This window comes from Sander lucioperca, chromosome 4 (genome assembly GCF_008315115.2).
Source record: "Sander lucioperca isolate FBNREF2018 chromosome 4, SLUC_FBN_1.2, whole genome shotgun sequence".
NCBI classification, from domain to species: Eukaryota; Metazoa; Chordata; class Actinopteri; order Perciformes; family Percidae; genus Sander; species Sander lucioperca.
The window spans coordinates 41,017,742-41,039,722 of NC_050176.1; the positions used below are offsets into that span (position 1 = coordinate 41,017,742).

The following is a 21,981-nucleotide window of genomic DNA, read 5'->3' on the forward strand; positions in this document are numbered from 1 at the left end:
CCTAGTGAAAATGAGTTTGACCCCCCTGATGTAGTGGGAATATTTATCGATCTAAAGAAAGCATTTGACACCATAAATCATGGCATTTTATTACATAAACTAGAGAAATATGGTATCAGAGGGGTTGGATTGGAACGGGTGAGTAGTTACTTAAGAAACAGGCAACAATTTGTAGAAATTTGTTTCTTTTTGATTGGTGATGGTTTGACCTATGCTGTAGCCACGCCCCTTTTATAATTTATGACCTGTTTGATGTAGACTATTGTGTGAGGTATCATTGAACTCAGCAGAGACTTCCTTATTCATTGGTGATGGTTTGGCCCGCTCCCCTATGCTGTACTCACACCCCTTTCATAATTGGTGACCCATTTAAGGTCAAGTCTTGTGTGAGGTATCATTGAACTCAGCAGGGAGTTCCCTTTTCATTGGTGATGATTTGCAGTGTGAGTGCCGTGCAAAACCAAGGTCGCAAGGAGCGGCGTCCGCCAGTAGCCCCGACCTGCGCGGAGGCGCGAGGGCCCGTCCAACGCTGCTTGCAGCTTTAATTTGAATTGTTACCTGCCACCAAAGATTTGTGTTTTCACCATAAATTGGTGCCTAAAGGTGTATCATAATGCAGGAAATGAAGTATTTGACGCCATTTGAGCCATGAAAAACCCTGAGATGTCACTATTATATTATAGCCAATACAAATGGCAATGTTAGTGTGGACTCAGTCTCAGGGTAAGACTCCACCATCTGATTTGTGTACCTTTGACTAACCTGTCAATCATGCTGGCCTGTGTCCCCCATGACTTTTAAGTATTTTATTTGGGTGGATATGCTCATTAAGCGATGCATTCATCCAATGTTTTTCTCTCCAGAAACTTGATATCAGAAAAGGTCAAATAAGTCACTTGAAGGTAGATTTAAGCATTTGTTACCTGGTTGAGGAAATCTGATTAGTTCCAGTTATTAAGGCCATGTAGCCAACCATTTAAATCAAATTTGTGGACTTTTGTTGATAAAGCTTGGTCAGCTGGGTCATATATTACTACTTATTAATACATTTGTTTTTACTGGAAAGCCACTTTCCCAGTCTAACACTTATCATTTTGGGGGAAACAATGTAAAGGAAAAGAAGCAGGCAGGCAGCAATTTAACTGTGACAAGGAAACCATTTATTTTTACAGCACATCTCACATCATATTATATGATTAGAAACAGCTGATCAGGCAGTTTTCTTTATTCAGCTACCTCTTTACCCTAAAAACACAAATAAAAAAAGCATTTAATCAACTTTATTTCAAACAAATCATAACGCTTTTTTAAAAATAAATTTAAAATTTAAATGTACGTCTTTATTGGTATGTTTACCTTGCCAGAGTCACGGCTCTTTGCTCTCAACTTGTTGACCTGGGACTCTGCGATGTCAGCGCGCTCCTCAGCCTCCTCCAGCTCATGCTGGACCTTCCTGCACTTGGACAGATGAGTGTTGGCCTGCTCCTCCTGAAAAAACAGAGATATTGACATGTTGGAATCTCCTAAAAGCCCAAAGGTAATCTTCAATTGAAATATATCTGCCATATATCAAGCTTTCAGTGTTGTGTAAATCTCTATATTGCCCTTACCGCCTCCTCGGCCTGCCTCTTGTAGGCCTTGACTTTGAGCTGCAACTTGTCAACTAGATCCTGCAGCCTGGCAACGTTTTTCTTGTCCTCCTCGGTCTGTTAAAGTTTATTTAAAGTAAATAAATGTTTTTGTAATAAATATGTTAAAGGTCCCATGGCATGAAAATGTCACTTCATGAAGTTTTTTAACATTAATATGAGTTCCCCCAGCCTGCCTATGGTCCCCCAGTGGCTAGAAATGGTGATAGGTGTAAACCGAGCCCTGGGTATCCTGCTCTGCCTTTGAGAAAATGAAAGCTCAGATGGGCCAATCAGGAATCTTCCCTTTATGACGTCATAAGGGGAAAGGTTACCTCCCCTTTCTCTGCTTTGACCGCCCAGAGAATTTGGCCCCCCGTGAGAGAGAGAAAGACATCATGGCTTTCAAACGAGCAAAGTGGCAGTTGGTCAAGGCCACACCTTGCCCCCCCCCCACCCTCTCCTCCTCAATAGCATTTAAAGCTACAGACACAGAAATGGTACATCCTAAGGAAAGCTCATTGTGGGACTGGCTCTAGTGGCTGGAATTCTACACCAAGGCTGAATTTAGGGAAAGAGACTTCAGATACAGTATTAGGGGACCACTAAGGTCTATATAAAGAGACTTCAGATACAGTATTAGGGGACCACTAAGGTCTATATAAAGAGACTTCAGATACAGTATTAGGGGACCACTAAGGTCTATATAAAAGCATCCAAAGAGCACCATGTCATGGGACCTTTAAGTTGATTTGTATGACAACTATCAAAGTGACTGTACCTGATAGGTGAGCTCTTTCACCCTCCTCTCATATTTGCGGACACCCTTAATGGCATCTCCTCCGCGTCTCTGCTCAGCCTCAACCTCTGCCTCCAGTTCACGCACCTTCAATGAACAATAAAGCAATGAGAATACATCTTTTTTTGTAATAAGTTCAGCTCTGCAAATTCTTTCTTTCTTTCTTACCCTGGACTCAAGTTTCTGGAGCTGCTTCTTGCCACCCTTCATGGCCAGGTTCTCGGCCTCATCCAGGCGGTGCTGCAGGTCCTTAACAGTGACCTCCAGGTTCTTCTTCATCCTCTCCAGGTGGGAGCTGGTATCCTGCTCCTTCTTCAGCTCCTCAGCCATCATAGCAGCCTACAAGAGACAGCATCAAATGTTGATTAGAATAATCTTGAAAATACACATTGGAGTGAAAGTAAGAACAATTAAAATGCAAACCTACATCAGTGATGGCCTTCTTGGCCTTCTCCTCTGCATTCCTTGCTTCCTGAACAGTGTCATCCACTTCACTCTGGACCTGGACCAGGTCAGACTCAAGCTTCTTCTTGGAGTTCAGAAGGCTTGTGTTCTTAAAGGCAAAAACAAAATGTAGGCACATTAGTCATCACATGTCTGATTTTCACGTTACTTAAAATGTCATTAGATTTTTGAATTATCGAAGAAATGATTGGGCTTGTTTAACCTGACTCCTCCAGATGGATTGCTTCGCATTTGCTCGGCATATCCATCTGGGAACTTTCTGTTGGAGAACTTTTGGGAAGGGGCGAAAATCCTGGTTAGCTGATTGGATAAACCATCTGTCTATCACCACCTATGTTGGTGATAGACGGGCCAAATCAACCAATCAGATCAAACTCTTGCCGAAACCAGTCAGGAGAAGAGCAAAAACATCTTTTCCTCCGAGAAAAGCCTCCAGTGCCGTTTTTTAGGAATACTTTCTAATTTGGATAAAACTTGCGCGATAGCTACGCTCATCTCCTCCGTGGAAGCCGCCATGTTGTTTAGACTGAACATCGCTTCTCGTTGTGTCACACCTAAACCCGCCTCAAAACCAACGCTGATTGGTCGGTCGTTTGGCAGCGGCTCCAAATTTTCTCTATCTCAAGATGCCAGACTGATCTGCGAGTGGAAAACTGGAGCTCACCAGATCAGGACGGTCTCACGAGGCTAGGGCTTGTTCACCTGAGAATGCAGAAGTCCAACACGCTCACTGGCATCCACCAGCTCCTGCTCAGCGATTTTGCGACTTCTCTCGGTCTGTTCCAGAGCAGCTCTGAGTTCCTCGATTTCAGCTACCATCAGACCATTTCTGCGATCCACCATAGCAGCTTGTTCCTTGAATTCCTCCTGTGCTCTGACAGCATCATCAAGGTGCAGTTGTGCATCCTAGAGAAAGACATATCAGGACAATATTCACATGAATGCCAAAATGTACCTGCACTGATCATAGTCTGTGCAAACAATTCTGTGTCTAACAATACCTTCAGTTGCGCCTGCACATTCCTCAGCTGCTTCTGGGACTCAGCAGCCTGGCGATTGGCGTGGCTCAGCTGAATCTCCATCTCATTCAGGTCTCCCTCCATCTTCTTCTTGATTCTCAGGGCATCGTTCCTGCTCCTGACCTCAGAATCCAGATTGGTCTGCATGGAGTCAATCACCCTCTGGCTGTTCCTCTTGATCTGCTCCATCTCCTCATCTTTCTCTGCCAGCTTCCTGTCCACCTCACCCTTAATCTGGTTGAGCTCCAGCTGGACACGCAGGATCTTAGACTCTTCGTGTTCCAGCGTCCCCTGATGATATCAAAGAATTACATATTAATCTCTGCCTTCAAACCTTTTTAAAGTATATTTGTTCATGATTTTTTTTAAGTAGATGTCCCAAGAAGAAAATGTACCTCAGCCTCTTCAAGAGCCGTCTGGATCTCAGACTTTTCAGTCTCCACCTGCTTCTTGGTCTTCTCCAACTCATGGATGCTCTTGCCAGTCTCACCAATCTGTTCAGTCAGATCTGAGATCTCCTCTGCATAGAGATACATGTGTTTTATATTGTTAAGCCTTACAATGTAAAATATAAACACTTTATTCCAACACATGTTGAATACAATGTAAGAAATACATGAGTTAAATACAATGTAACTGTTACATAACGTCGAACTCACGTTGAAGGTTCTTGTTTTCACGCTTCATGGTCTCCAGCTGATCCAGAGATTCCTCATAAGAGTTCTTCATCTTGAACAGCTCAGTGCTGAGAGAACGAGTCTCCTTCTGTGCTCCCTCGAGCTCTGCCTGACCCTCCTCGTACTTCTGTTTCCACTCTGCCAACACCTGAATAACACGATTGGTTATGTAGCAATATGAGGAAAAATAAATATATCTTTCATTGTTTGTGAGGCTTGGCGAGGTTGTACCAGAATAGGTTTACATGGTTTAATTTTCAAAAAACACCATATTTTGTTGTACTGCTCATTGCTGCAGCTCCTCTTTTCACCCTGTGTTCAGGTCTCTGTTTTAGCTACAGAGTGAGACCTCTCAACTTCTGTAACATCTTTGTTGGGAGTCGCACATGCTCAGTAGCTAGGTAAGGACTACATGAGCTAGCTAGCTGTTTCTCCAACTTCAGTCAGTACAAGGCAGGATTAGCAGGGAGACTTCTTCTAAACGAGGGCACACTTCCAACTTTGTGTGGAATACCTGCAGAACAGGGACATGGAAGTAGTTCTATACAATTTATTTTGTAGATTATGGTGAACTAGTGTGTGTTGTAGCAGTGTTTTGCCATTGAGAACGAGCTAGCATGCTAACGGTTAGCCCCCTAGGCCCCTCGTTTCGGCTAGTGACGTAGACAGCCGTGCAGATTTTGACCAGCTCACCCGGAGACTGAAGGCAGGACACATTCAGAAACCGTATCTCACTCTAAACACCATGGATGTTTTTTTTTCAAAGTTTTTATGCGTGTGGAAGTGTAACCCACCCCAAATTGGCTGGTTGTGTTTAAAATTTTAAGCAGGGATGATATGATTACGTGATCAATATTTGTCATCATAATAGGACATTTTGTACATTCATCCAAGCTAATTAGAACTGAAGCTAAATATTCCTTCAGATATAAGACAAAGTATGAGTTTCCTATTTTCACTTATTAATCAGACACAAATAGCTGAGGTTATGCCACTTTGTTTTAATTGAGTCATTTTAATTCTCAACACTGTTCAGCAGTGGCAAACACTTTGCGGTAATGCCCACTAGGTGGCAGCTGCGCAGCGCTGGTGTCGTTTATTTAGTTTTTTTCCTTAACCTGTTACAGAGGAAGAAACTGCGAACATTTAGTTCTGAAAGAAAAAGGAAATAACATCCTGAAAAGTGATTTATTTTTCTTTCTTTCGATGGTGGTGTCTGAAAACTTGTATCTGTTGACATAGACATAGCTGTACTGTGGGACTGTGTGGTGGACTGTGAGAGCGACAGCGCGGGTGTGACAGAGGAGCGGTATGTTTCCACTCTGCTAGCTGTAACAGGAGAGAGCGTGGACAGCGGGCTGGACTCTGAACTTCAGGCCTGAGTTTGGATTTCCATTTCTACTATCTCACCAGTAAGGTCTTTCTCTCCTGTGGCTTTAGAGGATCGTGTCGGATACATTTTTTTTTTAGACTGAGCTCAAACAGGTACTGGGTTGTGCACAACTAAATTAAAGAGACTACTGCTGCAGTAAAACTTAAAAATGTGGTTTCTGGCCAGAACATATTTTGTTGTCATATGTACTTTGGGGTGGGAAATGGGAGTATAATATGCATTGTTGGACAGTTTCAATAATACTATTTTCTTGAAAAGAGTTACTGTGTGTTTGTGTTTTCATTCTCTGTGTGAAGTCAATAATCATCTGCAGCCAAAGACAAATTAGTATTAAGTGTCAGCGCATTTGATATCTATCTTATCTTTATCCCTTGAACCAGGACATAGTACTAATAGTATTGAAGTAGTGATCCTAGACCTTGAGCTGTTTTTGCAGGTAAATGTTGAAGGTTGATTAGAACCTGGTTACAGAAGCACCAGAGACACAAAATAACACCCAAATCCCAGAAAAAGTGATTTTTTTCATAATATGGGCACTTTAACAATGCTACCTTGTCAAAGTTCCTCTGCTTCTTGTCCAGGTTGGCAGCCAGCCCATTGGCCCTCTCCACATCAATCATGAGGTCCTCCACCTCACTCTGGAGCCTCTGTTTGGTTTTCTCAAGAGAAGCACACTTGGAATTCACTGCCTCAATCTGCTCCTCAGCCTCCTGAAGACGCTGAGCCAGCTTTTTCCTTTTTAAAGAAGGTAAGATCAGTTTCCCACTATGAAGTGACCTAAAGCCTTAGTAACAATAATCTGCAGCCTGAGTTCTTGTAATTTGACTGTTGCATTGTTGTTTGTTTGAAGCCTTAATATTCTTAGAGTAGCGAGTATTTCAAAATAACAGGTTTTGGAAAGAGGGATGGGCAATTTATGATCAGCCTAGTGTTGTTATTAATAGCTAGTTTTTAAAGATCTAGATGAACATATGAAGGCAGAGCTGGCCATTGAATTGTTTGAATGTTACTCACTTGGCTTCCTCAAGCTCCTCAGTGCGCTGGACAGCATCAGTTTCATACTTAGCTCTCCACTGAGCCACCTCACTGTTGGCCTTGGACATCCCACGCTGCAGCTCAGCCTTGGCCTCTTGCTCCTCCTCAAACTGCTCCCTCAGCAGATCACAGTCATGGCGGGCTGATTGCAGTCCATGGGCAAGAGCATTTTTGGCCTGGTGTAAGACATATGATTGAATTTACAAAATTCCTGAATCCCAAACTAATAATACCAATGCACACTTACTTAAATGTTTCTTACCTTAACCTCCTCTTCAACATGTCTTTTCAGCTCCTCAATCTGTTGTGTGAATGCCTGTTTGCCTCTGGTCAGCTGGGAGACAAGAGCTTCTTTCTCTTCAACTTGACGGCTGAACTCACCTTGTGTGAAAGACGCCACGATGCATTAGTTTGTGTCACGTTTCTCAATAACATACACAACAGATCATTCACTGACAGCTTGTACTGTAGGTACCATTTTCTGTCAGGAGACGTGCTCTCTGTGCACTGGTGTCATTGATTTGACGGACATTTTCATCATTCTTGGTCTTCAGTTCGCTGAGTTGGTCCTCTAGAGTACGGCACATCTTTTCAAGATTTCCCTAATGAGTAAATACAGATGAGATCAGTGATCAGATGTTTTACTATACTGATTTGGGTAATAAAATAGCATGCAATGCATTGTGTACCTTTGCTTTAGCAACATTCTCCATGTTGCTGGAGAGGTCATCAATCTCCATCTTGTATTCACTCTTTTCCTTCTCAAGCTTCTGCTTCACACGCTGGAGGTTGTCGATCTGCTCTCCCAGCTCAGCGACGCTGTCAGCCTGCTTCTTGCGAAGAGCAGCAGCAGTGGCTTCATGCTGCAGAGTGGACTCCTCAAGATCACGACGGAGCTTCTGGAACTCGGCTTCACGCTTCTTGCTCATCTCAATCTGAGTAGCAGTGGCACCACCGGCCTCCTCCAGCCTCTCGCTGATCTCCTCAAGTTCCCTGGAGAGGTCAGCTCTCTGCTTCTCAACCTTGGCACGAGCAGCACGCTCAGCCTCAATCTCCTCCTCCAGTTCCTCGATACGAGCCTGTTCAGTGTAGATATGAGGTCTTTCAGTAGACTTTCACTTTTAATACACAAAATTGGAAATATCAGAAATGTTTTCTTTAAAGGTCCCATGGCATGAAAATGTCACTTTATGAGGTTTTTTAACATTAATATGAGTCCCCCCAGCCTGCCTATGGTCCCCCAGTGGCTAGAAATGGTGATAGGTGTAAACCGAGCCCTGGGTATCCTGCTCTGCCTTTGAGATGAAAATGAAAGAAAGAATTGAGAAGAAATGAAAAGCTCAGATGGGCCGATCTGGAATCTTCCCTTTATGACGTCATAAGGGGAAAGGTTACCTCCCCTTTCTCTGCTTTGACCGCCCAGAGAATTTAGCCCACCCATGAGAGAGAGAGAGACATCATGGCTTTCAAACAAGCAAAGTGGCAGTTGGTCAAGGCCACACCGCCCCCCCAACCCCCTTCCACCTTGCCCCCCCTCTCTCCTCCTCAATAGCATTTAAAGCTACAGACACAGAAATGGCACATCCTAAGGAAAGCTCATTGTGGGACTGGCTCTAGTGGCTGGAATTCTACACCAAGGCTGGATTTAGGGAAAGAGACTTCAGATACAGTATTAGGGGACCACTAAGGTCTATATAAAGAGACTTCAGATACAGTATTAGAGGACCACTAAGGTCTATATAAAGAGACTTCAGATACAGTATTAGGGGACCACTAAGGTCTATATAAAGAGACTTCAGATACAGTATTAGGGGACCACTAAGGTCTATATAATAGCATCCAAAGAGCACCATGTCATGGGACCTTTAAAACCATATGTCACCTGGAGCTCCTTGATCTTCTTTTGAAGCTGAGCACCAAGTGACTGCTCATCTTCAACTTTGCTAAGGAGCTGACTGATTTCAAAGTCCTTCCTGTGAGAAGTTTAGATGAAGTACATAGAGTTCATGCAGTTGAACGCACATTTTATAAGAATGATTCTTGTGTGCAAATTCAAAAACTGTTACTTTTTAATTTTCTCATCAGACTGCTGCTTCTCATTCTCAAGATCCATGATGGATTCCTGGGCCAGTTTCAGATCACCCTCGAGCTTTCTCTTGGATCTCTCAAGGTCCATACGGAGCTTCTTCTCTTGCTCCAGAGAACCCTCGAGCTGAAAAATACGATTCATTTTTAATCATCAAATTCAAGAATCCTGCTTTGCCAATCCAAGAGACTTTGTAAACTTACATCATCCACTTGCTGCTCAAGCTTGGTCTTGGCCTTGGTCAGAGTGTTGACTTTGTCTTCCTCTGCCTGCAGGTCATCAAGAGTCTGCTGATGAGCCTCCTGAAGGGCTTTCTTTTCCTTGGTCAGCTTAGCAATGCTCTCATCCTGAGAGGCCATCTCCTCAGTCAGGTTCTTCACCTAAATGTGCAAGAAAAATCTCGTCTTTAAACTGTCATCATTACCGTACGTCCACACCGCCGCTGACTTGAGCTTCTAAAGTTACCGGAAGTCATTCATTTTCAATGCAAGGAGCGGAAAATCTGTCGCCGTCGCATTTTGGCCGTTTTGAGCGTTTTGAGCGACCAGAGCGTCAATCAGAAAGTTGAGTAGGTCAACTTTATGGTAATGAGCTATGACACGGTTCAGCGGCAAACGCCAGCAACCAATCAGAATATAGACGTCCTTTGCGCTGGCTGATCCCAGAGAAACATACGGTGTAAACTTTTGTTCCTACCAAACATTAGTTCCGAGAAAATGGAGGAAAAGCTCATAATGGCCGTTGTTGGGTTCCCCTATCATGTATGATATGACGTTGTTTGCGTATAGGGACCAGTATACAAACAATACAACAAACAATACAAATTCTATCATTAAATATGTAATTTATAAAAGATTTTATAGTGTCAATGTATTGGCCGTGCAGTGGCTGCTTGTGCTTTTTCTTCAATCGTGTGTTGAACATGATCGAACGTTGAACGCTGCCACGTCAGAGCGGCCAAAGCCTCAAAAGCTTCCCCGTACTTTTTGACAAGCGTCCTTGACCGGGCGGCCAGAGCTTGTTTTGCAGCTCAAGTCGGCCGCAGTGTGTACGTACAGTTTTAATCTTACTTGATATGCTGGACAGATTATTACACATTTTCCTCTGGATTCTTTTTTAATGGGCAGGTGGGGGAAGGGTTAACGTTAGGGTTGATAATTAGTGGGGGTTTGCACTAGTATCTACGCTAGCAGCCTGTAACAGCAATGAAAAATAGCAAAGGGTCAAATGCCTTTCCATTACATTACATTATGTAGTGTCCTTTCTCTCTACGAACGAGTTCTGGTTCAGTCTTTGGGTGAGAATAAAATGGGTTTACTACTGTGAGTCCATTCAGCTTGACATATATCAACCACAGCTAATGAACAATTCCAGATAAATAACGCATTTAGCAGTGTCCATATCACATCACATTTTTAACATAACCTGGAAAAGTTTGAAACAGTAAGTGAATACAGCCTGTTGTGTGAATATATCTCCTGCAGCAGGGGTGTGGCAGATGGACTGCAGGGTGCACACACTTCTTTTCTCATCGGGGGTCAGAGAAACAGTACTTTTAAAAAAATTCAGTCACCGTAACAGTATTTTCTAAGCCGTTTATCACTCTGCATGAGGTGAAAATGCTGTACTTGTGCTGTTGTTTGGTTGTCAAGACTTTGCGATTGATTGACATGCCTTCACTGTTCCAGTCCCTCACCCTCAACCTCAGCTCTGCAGAGTCGGGAAATTGGGACTTAACGAAAAAGTAAAATTCTGAAGCTGCGGGTCTCCCCTCCAGAATGTATTTAGCAGGAAAACTATTATACACAAACCTTGTTCTCTGTGGCATGTTTCTCCTTTTCCACTTTGGCCAAGGTAAGCTCCAGGTCATCAATATCCTTCTTGAGCTCAGAGCATTCATCCTCCAGCTTTCTCTTCTTTGCTGTGAGCTCAGCATTGATTTCCTCTTCATCCTCCAGTCTCTCAGTTGTCTCTTTGAGTTTGGCCTCCATCTGAATCTTACTCTTGATAAGTCCCTCACATCTCTCTTCAGCATCATTCAGATTGTCTGATTCCTAGTTAATTTTATAAAGATAGATGTTAGCACATTAACTTTGAAAAACATAAAAAGCACAATTGTCTGTCGATGTGTACTTACAGCTGACACTTGCAGCTGCAGATCATTCTTCTCCTGCAGAAGGGACACCATCTTCTGCTCCAGATCCTTCTTCTTGGCCAGGGCAGCAGCCAAGTCAGTTTTCATCTTTTCATAGTTCTCCTTCATATTCGACAGCTCCTTCTCAGTTTCAGCACTCTTCAGCATAGGTTTGATCTTGTAGTACACCTTCATCCATGGCCAGTGTTTGACATTCATGAATGAGCGGATATTGTACTGGATGGAATATATGGCTTCCCTGCGGACAAGAAGTAGCTGTTGTAAACAATACTGTTAGTGATTTTTTAATACCACGATTCAGAATGAGCTGTTTTTTAACATGCCTCCTCTCCGTCATCTTCACAAACTCCTTTCTCATGACATAACCACGGGCCAAAGCCTGAGTCATGGTGACCAGAGACGACAGTTTTTCATCTCTCATCTCCTCAAGGACACCCAGCAGACCGGCCTTGAAGAACACCTGATCAAACACAAAATAAAAATGAACGCAGGATGAACTCAGATAGTGAATACTTCACACCCTGTAAAACAAAAACAAAAAAACATTTTTACCTACCCCACATGGTCCAGGGCTTCTAAGGTGAAGGTGTTTAGATATTATGTTATATTAGTTATGGTGTTATAGTTTTAGACTGCCGGGGGACTTCCTTCCTTCCTTTGACACACTGAGCTCCTCTCTCCTCTCTCTTTCCATCTGTGTGCATCCATGTCCCAGACATGCTTGTTACTAACCTAGCTCTGGGGAGTTTACTCCCCGGAGTCCTTGTGTTTTGTTTTTTTGCCCAGCATATTTCCTTGGATTAGGGTGGCACCAAGATCTTGGTTGCAGCAGTCTCCGTGGTCCTGCTGCACTCCCTGCTACACCCTGCTACACCCTGCTACACCCTGCTACACCCTGCTACGCTCTGCGGTGCCCTTCTGCGTCCTTCTACTTCCACCTATGCTCTGCTGTGCCACGCTACATCCTGTAACGCCCTGCGGTGCCCTGCTATGACATGAACTACTACAACTACTATTTGTAGTCATAGTTCCATTATCTTTATTGTGACTAGTATTGCCACTGTTCATCACACCCCAAACCAGCACCGTCAGACACCTCCTACCAAGAGCCTGGGTCTGTCCCAGGTTTCTCCCTAAAAGGAGTTTTTCCTCACCACTGTCACACTGAATGCATGCTCTTGGGGGAATTACTAGAATTGTTGGGTCTTTGTAAATTATAGAGTGTGGTCTAGACCTACTCTGTCTGTAAAGTATCTTGAGAAAAGTCTTGTTATGGTTTGATACTATAAATAAAATTGAAATTGAATTGAATTGATAATGGCCACATGCAGGCTGCTCTGCCTCTCTCCTAACAATAAATCACTTATTCCTTGGCATCAAACTCTACAATCACGTAAGTAGTTTAGAGATATTTTGCTTTATATAATTAATAGAAAAACAATCAAACACACTGGACTGAACAACCTAACCTCTTTGGTCATTACTGGACAGTAAGAGAGAGCAAGGTGTTTACCTTTGTGTGTCCGAATTTGTACTCGTCATGTGGAATATCAATTGACCCAAGCAGCTTCTCTGAAGCCTTCTTGTTGTCAATGAACTGGCCCTCGGGGATGACACTGGCATTCAGCACCTTGTACCTTTTTTATGAGAGTTAACGATCAGTGTGAGCATTTTCTTTTAATAATCTTTATCAAATTCTGTTAAAATATCCATTGATACCTCTGCTTGAAGTCAGCATAGAGGATTCGGCTGGGGAAACCTTTTCTGCAGATTCTGATACCCTCCAGCACACCGTTACACCTGAGCTGGTGGATGACCAGGAAGTTCTCCATCAGACCTGTAAAAATACATTTCTTAAGTCTTAAGGCCCGGACACATAGAGCCGATAATCGGCCGTTGGACCGTCTGGCGAGATCTGTGACTCGAGTCTGTTCGGTGTGTTCCGTGCCGTCGTCCGTCCGAGGGGCCGTCGGCCTTCATTTTGGCTGATTTGACATGTATAATTGGCGGGGGCGGGCACTGCCGGCAGTCAGACTCAAATGACCCATCTGATTGGTGGAGAGCTAACCCAGAAACAGGGAGCGGGATGAGCGTGACTAGAGTCTCTCAAAATCTGACAAAAATCTTCTAAACTGACCTTTGTTGATCTGAAATGAAGACAGATTCAGCAACTGCACGGCCTATTTCTCTCTTCAAATGTTTTCAGAAACACGTTTCGGTGAACTATTTTAGTCCAATATGAGATCGTATTCTGAACGAGACGCCATGACAGTCTGGCTGGGAATTTCTGGAGGAACCAGACCCATGTGACACGTTCGTCCAATCAGCTGCCGGTTTAATTTTTTTGGGCAACAATCCAGATTAGCGCCGCCTGCTGTCATGGAGACGTATTACGTCTGGTCTCTTCGGTGTGTTCTGAGGAACTTTTTGGACCAACTCCAGGAGACTGATCAGTCCCACTGGCTTTACTGCCGACGGCCGGCTGTCTGGTCGGTGTGTAAGCAGCTTTGGTTAAAGCAGCACAAAATTAAAGAAACCATATTAACAAAACAAAACCACTCCTCAAATAATCTCTTGAGATGATGTTCTCTATGTACCTGGAGTCTTTGACTCATTGGGAATCAGGCAGCGCACAAAGTGAGGATGGGTGCTCCTCAAGTTAGTCATCAGCTTCCCCAAGTTCTCCTGTAGATTCAAAATGGTGAGTCTTATGACATGTAATCAATTGTGAGTTTGAACATAAACTGAGATATATATATACATACATACATACATATATAAGATACATTTGCAACATTACCCTAAACTGTGAAGACACAGTCTGCATGGAACCACCCTTCTTCTTGCCTCCCTTCTTGGTAGCATCTGTTGATATTTTTAATTAGACATGTTTCGTTAGGATGACAAATAAAATGTACATTAACACTTGCTACAGTTACTTAAACATATACAGTAAAGCCTGAAAACATGTTTTAGTTTGCTGTAGTTACTATCATACCCTCAACGACAGGAGGGAAGCAGAGAGCCAGCAGTTTCACTGGGGATTTCTGGTACAGCTGACAGACGGAGTCATTCAGTGGATCCTTGTTCTTCTCCAGCCAGCCAGCAATATTGTAGTCCACGGTACCAGCGTAGTGCACCAGGGAGAAGTGGGCCTCAATCTTGCCTTTCTTGGGGGGCTTAGGCTTCTCAAATGCTTTGGTTTTTCCAAGATGCTGGTCATACAGCTTGTTCTTGAAGGATGTGTCTGAGGCCTTGGGGAACATGCACTCCTCTTCAAGGATGGAGAAGATGCCCATGGGCTGAAAAAAGTGGGAAGAAGTATGTCATTAAAGGGGAACTATGCAGCTTTTTTAAGCTTAATTTACCTTAACTGAACAGCTTCTCCCCCATAGTGAAAAACCACCCTTGTAACTTTTAGCTGGCGAGCTGCCGGCCTCAGCGTCAGGAAGTATGGCGTGATATCAGGTTTCGCCATGTAACGAATTGCTTCACGGCACTGCACACATACGGCCATTCAGGAACCGGCTAACAAGGTAGCGATGGAGTTTTTCACACTATCGTCATGGCTGAGCCGGCTAAAAAGAAGCAGAAAGCTAGGAAAGCATTGTCGTAGGAACAGAGAAAGAGGAAACGGCAGACTGACCGAGAGAGGAGTCAGACACGAGGAAACATAGGAGCTGTAGGGGGGGCTCTATGGAGAAACCTGTAGGGGGGGCTCTATGGAGAAACCTGTAGGGGGGGCTCTACGGAGAAACCTGTAGGGGGGGGCTCTATAGAGAAACCTGTAGGGGGGGCTCTACGGAGAAACCTGTATGGGGGCTCTATAGAGAAACCTGTAGGGGGGGCTCTATAGAGAAACCTGTAGGGGGGGGGCTCTATGGAGAAACCTGTAGGGGGAGCTCTATAGAGAAACCTGTAGGGGGGGCTCTATGGAGAAACCTGTAGGGGGGGCTCTATAGAGAAACCTGTAGGGGGGGCTCTATGGAGAAACCTGTATGAGGGCTCTATGGAGAAACCTGTAGGGGGGGGCTCTATGGAGAAACCTGTAGGGGGGGGGCTCTATAGAGAAACCTGTAGGGGGGGCTCTACGGAGAAACCTGTAGGGGGGGCTCTATGGAGAAACCTGTAGGGGGGGGGCTCTATAGAGAAACCTGTAGGGGGGGCTCTATGGAGAAACCTGTAGGGGGGGGGCTCTATAGAGAAACCTGTAGGGGGAGCTCTATGGAGAAACCTGTAGGGGGGGCTCTATAGAGAAACCTGTAGGGGGGGGGCTCTATGGAGAAACCTGTAGGGGGGGGCTCTATAGAGAAACCTGTAGGGGGGGCTCTATGGAGAAACCTGTAGGGGGGGGGCTCTATGGAGAAACCTGTAGGGGGGCTCTATAGAGAAACCTGTAGGGGGGGGCTCTATAGAGAAACCTGTAGGGGGGGCTCTATGGAGAAACCTGTATGGGGGCTCTATAGAGAAACCTGTAGGGGGGGGCTCTATAGAGAAACCTGTAGGGGGGCTCTATAGAGAAACCTGTAGGGGGGGGCTCTATAGAGAAACCTGTAGGGGGGGCTCTATAGAGAAACCTGTAGGGGGGGCTCTACGGAGAAATCTGCGAGCAATAAGAGAGAAAACAGAGAAGAAAAGGCCAAAACTGCATAGCACCTCTTCAAGTGATAAATTTATTCAAATTAAGAACATTTATATATAATCACCAAATGATTACCTTTTCAATGAGCTCAATGCAGGCAGCCAAGTCCATGCCAAAGTCAATGAACTCCCAGATAATACCCTCCTTCTTGTACTCCTCTTGCTCCAGGACAAACATGGTGTGGTTGAAAAACTGTTGCAGTTTCTCATTGGTGAAGTTGATGCACAGCTGTTCCAAGGTGTTGAACTGTGAGGGGACAATTAACCAGTATAATCTCTCGCAGGGCAATAAGAATGATATCATATCATGAAAAGTATCAGCTTCTGAATTGTTGGAAATGAAGCTTACGTCAAAGATTTCAAAACCAGCAATGTCCAGGACACCGATGTAGAACTGTCGTGATTGTTTAGTGTCCAACATCTCGTTAATACGAACGACCATCCACAAGAACATCCTCTCATAGATAGCCTTGGCCAGGGCTGTCACTGAGTTCATCACCTGAATAAAAACCAGGATGTGATTTGACCTTTTTGTAAAAATCATTAGTATTGATTTCTGGTATTTCTTCTAATCTCCTTAATAAAGGCAGGAATTTCAGTCATTCCGTCCGGTTTTCCGGTTGAATGTGGTGACACGAAAGATGTTACACACATGGAAACGGACTGGAGTAAGAGAAAACTCAATAAGATAGTGTACATGACGCTAACAAGATTTGTTTTGCCGAGTGGAATGATTTTACCATATGGATGGGTGCGCTGCATATGGTTAACTGTGCCATGACATAAGACAGATATAATGTCTTTTGTTAACACATTTAAATAATTTAAGAAAACAATAAACCTGAAAAGTAGCCATTGAAATAAAGTGCTTGATTTGTAATTTAAGCCTGCCATGGTGCTGGAAACCTGCCAGACGCCTGTCTGTAAATAATGCCAGGAAAAAAATATCGGCCAACGCAGCAGCCGCGTACCGGCCGATGCCGATACACGTAAAAACGCAAATATCGGCCCGATATATCGGCCGATAAAATCGGTCTATCACTAGCATAGTGTAATGATGAATAATTTTGTGAGGAAAAATCTTAATCTGCAATGTAACCAGTAACATTTCTCTATCAGGGAAGTGTAGTAGTACATTGTCCTCTGAAGTAGGACACAGTAAGTCAGAACTGCAGTTGAGTTGCCCATTTGAAGTGCTTTGTAAGGTGTTTATTGGTACAATGATTTAGGATTGTAACATATACTATATTATTCATATTTGAACATCATAATAAATCTATAGCTGTTTGTGGCCCTTTCACCTTGGGCCCACAGGCAATGGTAAAGTTTTCTCGTGATATTTTCCCCCCTCAACCAGTATATTTCAAAAGTGTGTCTGACCATGAGGAGCCGTGGATTGGGTATGTGACGCAACTATGTCATGGCAGGTGAATCGCTCGGGACCCAAGGAAGCGCAGTGTGAGCATTAAGTTGACTGTATGAGGGATTCTCGAGAAAGCTACAAGCACCAATACCACAGGCCACGCAATCCGCCTGAATGGGCACCTCACTAGTGAGGTAAATAATACAAAAGATCTAATAATAAAAAATGACATCTAAGATGGTCTTAGACTTATTCTACATTATGTATTTAGCATTCATTGTGTAAAACTCTAAGGCCGGCTACACACTGACTGCGTGGCAGTGTGCAGGAGGCCTTAAAGTAGCAATATATTGAACACTGCCTTTGTATTCTAATTTCCAATAAACTCTTTACTACATTAATTTAGTAAAACTGACATCACTAATCTGTTTTCTCTTTAAATTGTAGGATATTGATAATTCATATTTACCTGAGGTACAGTCTGTCCCTTGGTGACGTACTCATTTCCGACCTTCACTCTGGGAAAGCACAGAGCCTTGAGCATGTCAGCAGAGTTCAGACCCAGCAAGTAAGCAACCTTGTCAGCCTCTGAAAATAGTTCAGAGATGTCCATCATGATGTAAACCCACACCAGTGTGATTAAGAACCTCATTACTGTTGTTCTCAAGCTAGTAGGCTCGTTGGAGATGAGCCAGGTCTGCGCAGAATCGATCACCGGCGATCGCCCCCAATGCATGCTGGGTAGATTTGTGTCCGACTTGATCCCGACTTGCTCTGACGTCAATCACACGTGGGCAACGATGACCTCACGAGATCAAGGTGGCCACAGGTTTGAGACCCAGGCAGCGCAGTTGCTTTTCACCGACTGCGGACCCAGGGGCATGCTGGGAAACGCCGGCCTCTCAGCTGATCTAACAGCTGATTGGTTCAGAATCAACTCAACATGATGACGTTTTATATCAACTTTTTATTGATTTGAACTGGAGGGATTTTAACTGCTATGTGTCTGATTTAAAGGCTTATTCTGAACAGAACACATGTTGTGTGGCTGGTAGTTACGTTTAGAAGTCAGAGAGACTAAATCTGATCAGATTACAGATCATCTACAGTCTGTTGGTAATTAAAATCAGCAACAGATCGCATGTAGAGGATTCTGACAGCTACTCTGTCATAATTATAACAACTGGAGACTGTGTACAAGCTGTATGGGTCTGATAACATTTTATTAAATCGGAATCAGACTACAGTGTTGTCGCCTGCTCTCGTCCACTTTACAGGCGAGGCGCAGCTCATCTCCAACGAGCCTATTCGCTCTGAGTTGACATTAAACACTCACCCTCTGTGCCATCAGGCTCAGCCTGCTCCTCACGCTGCTTCTGCTTGAACTTCATGTTACCATGGTGGAGCACAGCACCAGTCATCTTGTAGATGGCCATTTTCTCTTCATGAGTGAAGCCCAGGATATCAATAGCATTCTGAGTTCAAAAGAGGTTGACACAAAACATATTCACTTTAGGAAATACTATTGCATTTAATGCATAAAAAATGTGTGTGATGTGAAGATCACTCACATCAGTGGCTTCCAGCTCAACTTTGTCATCAATGCTGGCCACAGTGATCTGACCCATGCTACACATGGGGAAGTCGTAGGGGTTGGTGCTGATGAGTGCCAAATCTGGAGATCAAAATAAGAGTGAAAATGTCAGAACATTTGTTTTCCGTATGAAAAGAGGTTAAACAATGTGCAACACCAATCTGCTTACCAATCAGCTCAGGTATGTGGCCGGTCATCATCTGGAAGAAGATGTGGTAGCCTCTTTCATCAGAAAGCTGGTATGTCACTCTTGACTTCTCCAGCAGATCTACAAATATTGTTCATAAATCACAGCCTGGCCAATTCTCAATTCCACTGGTTTGTATGTACTATGAGTATTATTACTTACATGTCTCAATATCAGCACTTGCCAGTTTGCCAGTTGCGCCGAAATGGATTCTGATGAATTTACCCTGTTTGGATCAAAGGATTTTTGTATTGTCCCTCCACATTGGCAATCTGTAACAAGACCTCTCTCGTGTGTAGAAATCGTTCCATACTTACAAAACGGGAAGAGTTGTCATTCCTAATAGTTTTGGCGTTACCATAGGCCTCCAGCAGGGGATTGGCTGCAATAATCTGATCCTCCAGTGACCCCTATAATCCAGGTTTAGAATTACTGTCAAGAAATGACTTCATTTGGAAAAATATTCATTAGAGAAAGAACCCAGAATTTTAATCATACAGTAACATACCTTTGAGTCGTCCTTCTTCGGTCCACCAACTGCGATTGTCGCAAAGTACTGGATGACACGCTTGGTGTTAACAGTCTTTCCAGCACCAGATTCTCCACTAGGTATAGACACAGATGTGTACGGTTTGATCAAGATATGTAACTTTGTTGAACCATGTCTACAAATGTAAATGTAACAAACTCACGTGATCAAGACAGACTGGTTCTCCCTATCTGTTGAAGCAAAAACAAATAATTAACTATGATTTACTGCAACAGAAACCTCATATACTGATAAATTGTTCCGGTAGTGACTTACCAGTTTGCATGAACTGAAAGGCGTTGTCAGAGACAGAGAAGATGTGGGGTGGAGCCTCCATACGCTTCTTGCCTCTATAGGCACTGACACATTCAGAATCGTACACTGGGAGCCACTTGTAGGGGTTCACAGTGGCACAGAACAACCCAGAGTAGGTCTGAAAGTCAAGCAGATTCAACAGTTAACTCTATGTTTTCTACAAGTATTGCAATTTGCAATAGTTCTCTTATCTCATTAGGCAGATTGTCTTACATAGATCATCCATGCTGCGTAACGCTCTTTGAGGTTATACAGCACAGAGGCTTCATTGAGATGGGTCATCATGGCCATGTCCTCAATCTTGTCATACTTGGGAGGGTTCATTGGATAGACGTCAGCTTCTTTCACTACCCTCTCCTGGAATAGGACATTTGTCACAATGAGAACTGATCATATTGATTCTCCCAGTTGACTCTGACTTCATGATACTAACCTCCTTAGGTTCCAGGGTTTCGACCGTGACTTTGTCACCATCTTTCTTGACGATTTTCCCCTTCAAGTACAGCTCCTTGACATCGGCCACGTAGCAGGCACTCTTGGCATCAAATGGTGCAGTTTGAGCCTCAATTCTCTCCCTTTCTGGCTTACGAAGGTAAATGGCAGCTTTGCCATAAGTGGCCATCTCCGCGTCCGTACTCATTGTGGCGGCTGATTTCTGTTAGATAATTACAAAGTAAGTGCCATCTTCGAGTTTTTAAGTCCATGTAATTAAACTTTTGTGTTCACTGCTCATTTATATCATGGGTAACGTGTTTTTTTCTAGAGTATTTATTTATAGTACGGGTAACATGTCAGCACTAATAAGAATATGTATCTTCACTCAACCCAACCTGTTACCACTTGTGTCTCTGTGGTGTTAATGTGTATAATTTTAATTTTTTTTAATTTTTTATTAACATAATGTCTGTATGTTGGTAAACTTGTATTTATCAACATGATATGAGGAGATATATCTATTTTACTGCTTTTTATATTTGCATTGTTCACTGTAATCTTTTTATTGTGTTATTTTAGGTAGACAATTTTAAGATCTGTCCAGGGACAACGGATGAAAAATAGCCTTTTGGCTAATTCTGGTGCATTTGCAGAAATGCTAATTAATGTACACTGTCCCTGTCAAATAAATTAATAAATAAATAAATAAATGATGTGTATGAGGTCATGGGCATGAGGGAGGTGTGTAAGTGTGAATATTTTATATTTTATCATGGATTCCTAAGCTGCAAACCTGAGTGCTCCAACCAAGTTCAGTTGTGTAAAAATATGCAATGACACTAAATATCTATATATCTATCTTAAGCAGCACTTAACATTTTGATGTATAGGAAACTTATCCACACTGAAACCATGTCTTTGTTTCGTTACAGGTGGGCTTTGACTCCCAAAGTGACTCAATCCTTTTCACACTAGGTTATTACTGTGAAGAAATACTAACCTATTGTTTGGTTTTGTCCAAATTTATGGATGAATTACTGCAGACATTCAATAAATGAGACATTTTGCACATGTAATAAATGCTTATAAAAAAGTTGTCCTTACCTGACCTCTCTGTCAACAGTAATCACCAATCCTTCTCAAAAGGTCCGGTTCTTGTTTTTTAGAGTAGATGTCAAATCAAGATGCACTCAATAAATGGTTCAAAAGATCTCAAGCTGACGAGAACATAGCCGCAGCCACAAGCAGGAGCTCCCAGGTCTTCTCTGTCGCACGCTGTATCCACCAGGAGCTTTTATATTAAAGCATTTTTTGATGACACCCTGAAAGTTAAATGTAGTGAGCAAACCAAATTTGGTATCACATATAGGCAGATATTTGTTGTGATCAACATTTGATGTGTATCCTGTTTCAGGTTATGTGGCTATGGCCAGGTCTTGATTTGATTTTTGCTTACACAGTGCTGTAATTAAAGTTTATTGGACGCTGTCAAGCACCCCCTTGATTTAACCATTTAAAAAAAAGTTTAAAAATAGGACTGTCAAGCAATGAAAAAAATGACGTGCTTCGGGATTTATCTAAATTAATCTCATATCAATATAAAAAAAAAAAAATCTAAATCATATCAAATGGATTTTGGGAGATGAGAACTAGTGTGTGT

At 43.1% G+C, this 21,981-nt stretch overlaps 1 protein-coding gene and 1 pseudogene across 1 annotated transcript; both read right to left on the bottom strand.

Moving 5' to 3' along the window:
- Positions 1-21,981, bottom strand: part of LOC116048142 — a 568,688-nt pseudogene that overhangs the window by 328,331 nt on the left and 218,376 nt on the right.
- Positions 1,138-21,598, bottom strand: LOC116049164 (myosin heavy chain, fast skeletal muscle-like). The gene is made up of 40 exons (XM_031298594.2): positions 21,426-21,598; positions 20,320-20,541; positions 20,100-20,243; positions 19,848-20,004; positions 19,735-19,762; positions 19,551-19,647; positions 19,360-19,452; positions 19,205-19,268; positions 19,025-19,123; positions 18,833-18,936; positions 18,598-18,736; positions 17,731-17,849; positions 16,248-16,397; positions 15,975-16,145; positions 14,256-14,559; positions 14,058-14,122; positions 13,855-13,942; positions 12,977-13,094; positions 12,771-12,894; positions 11,581-11,717; positions 11,240-11,495; positions 10,914-11,156; positions 9,306-9,482; positions 9,083-9,228; positions 8,899-8,989; positions 7,706-8,095; positions 7,492-7,618; positions 7,279-7,397; positions 6,996-7,192; positions 6,533-6,716; positions 4,571-4,736; positions 4,307-4,431; positions 3,894-4,202; positions 3,595-3,798; positions 2,855-2,980; positions 2,596-2,766; positions 2,410-2,514; positions 1,611-1,706; positions 1,357-1,488; positions 1,138-1,245 (listed from the first exon to the last, which is right to left on the bottom strand). Exons 2-40 carry the CDS (start codon positions 20,524-20,526, stop codon positions 1,225-1,227), a joined length of 5,793 nt encoding a protein of 1,930 aa, XP_031154454.1. The 5' UTR covers positions 20,527-20,541; positions 21,426-21,598; the 3' UTR covers positions 1,138-1,224.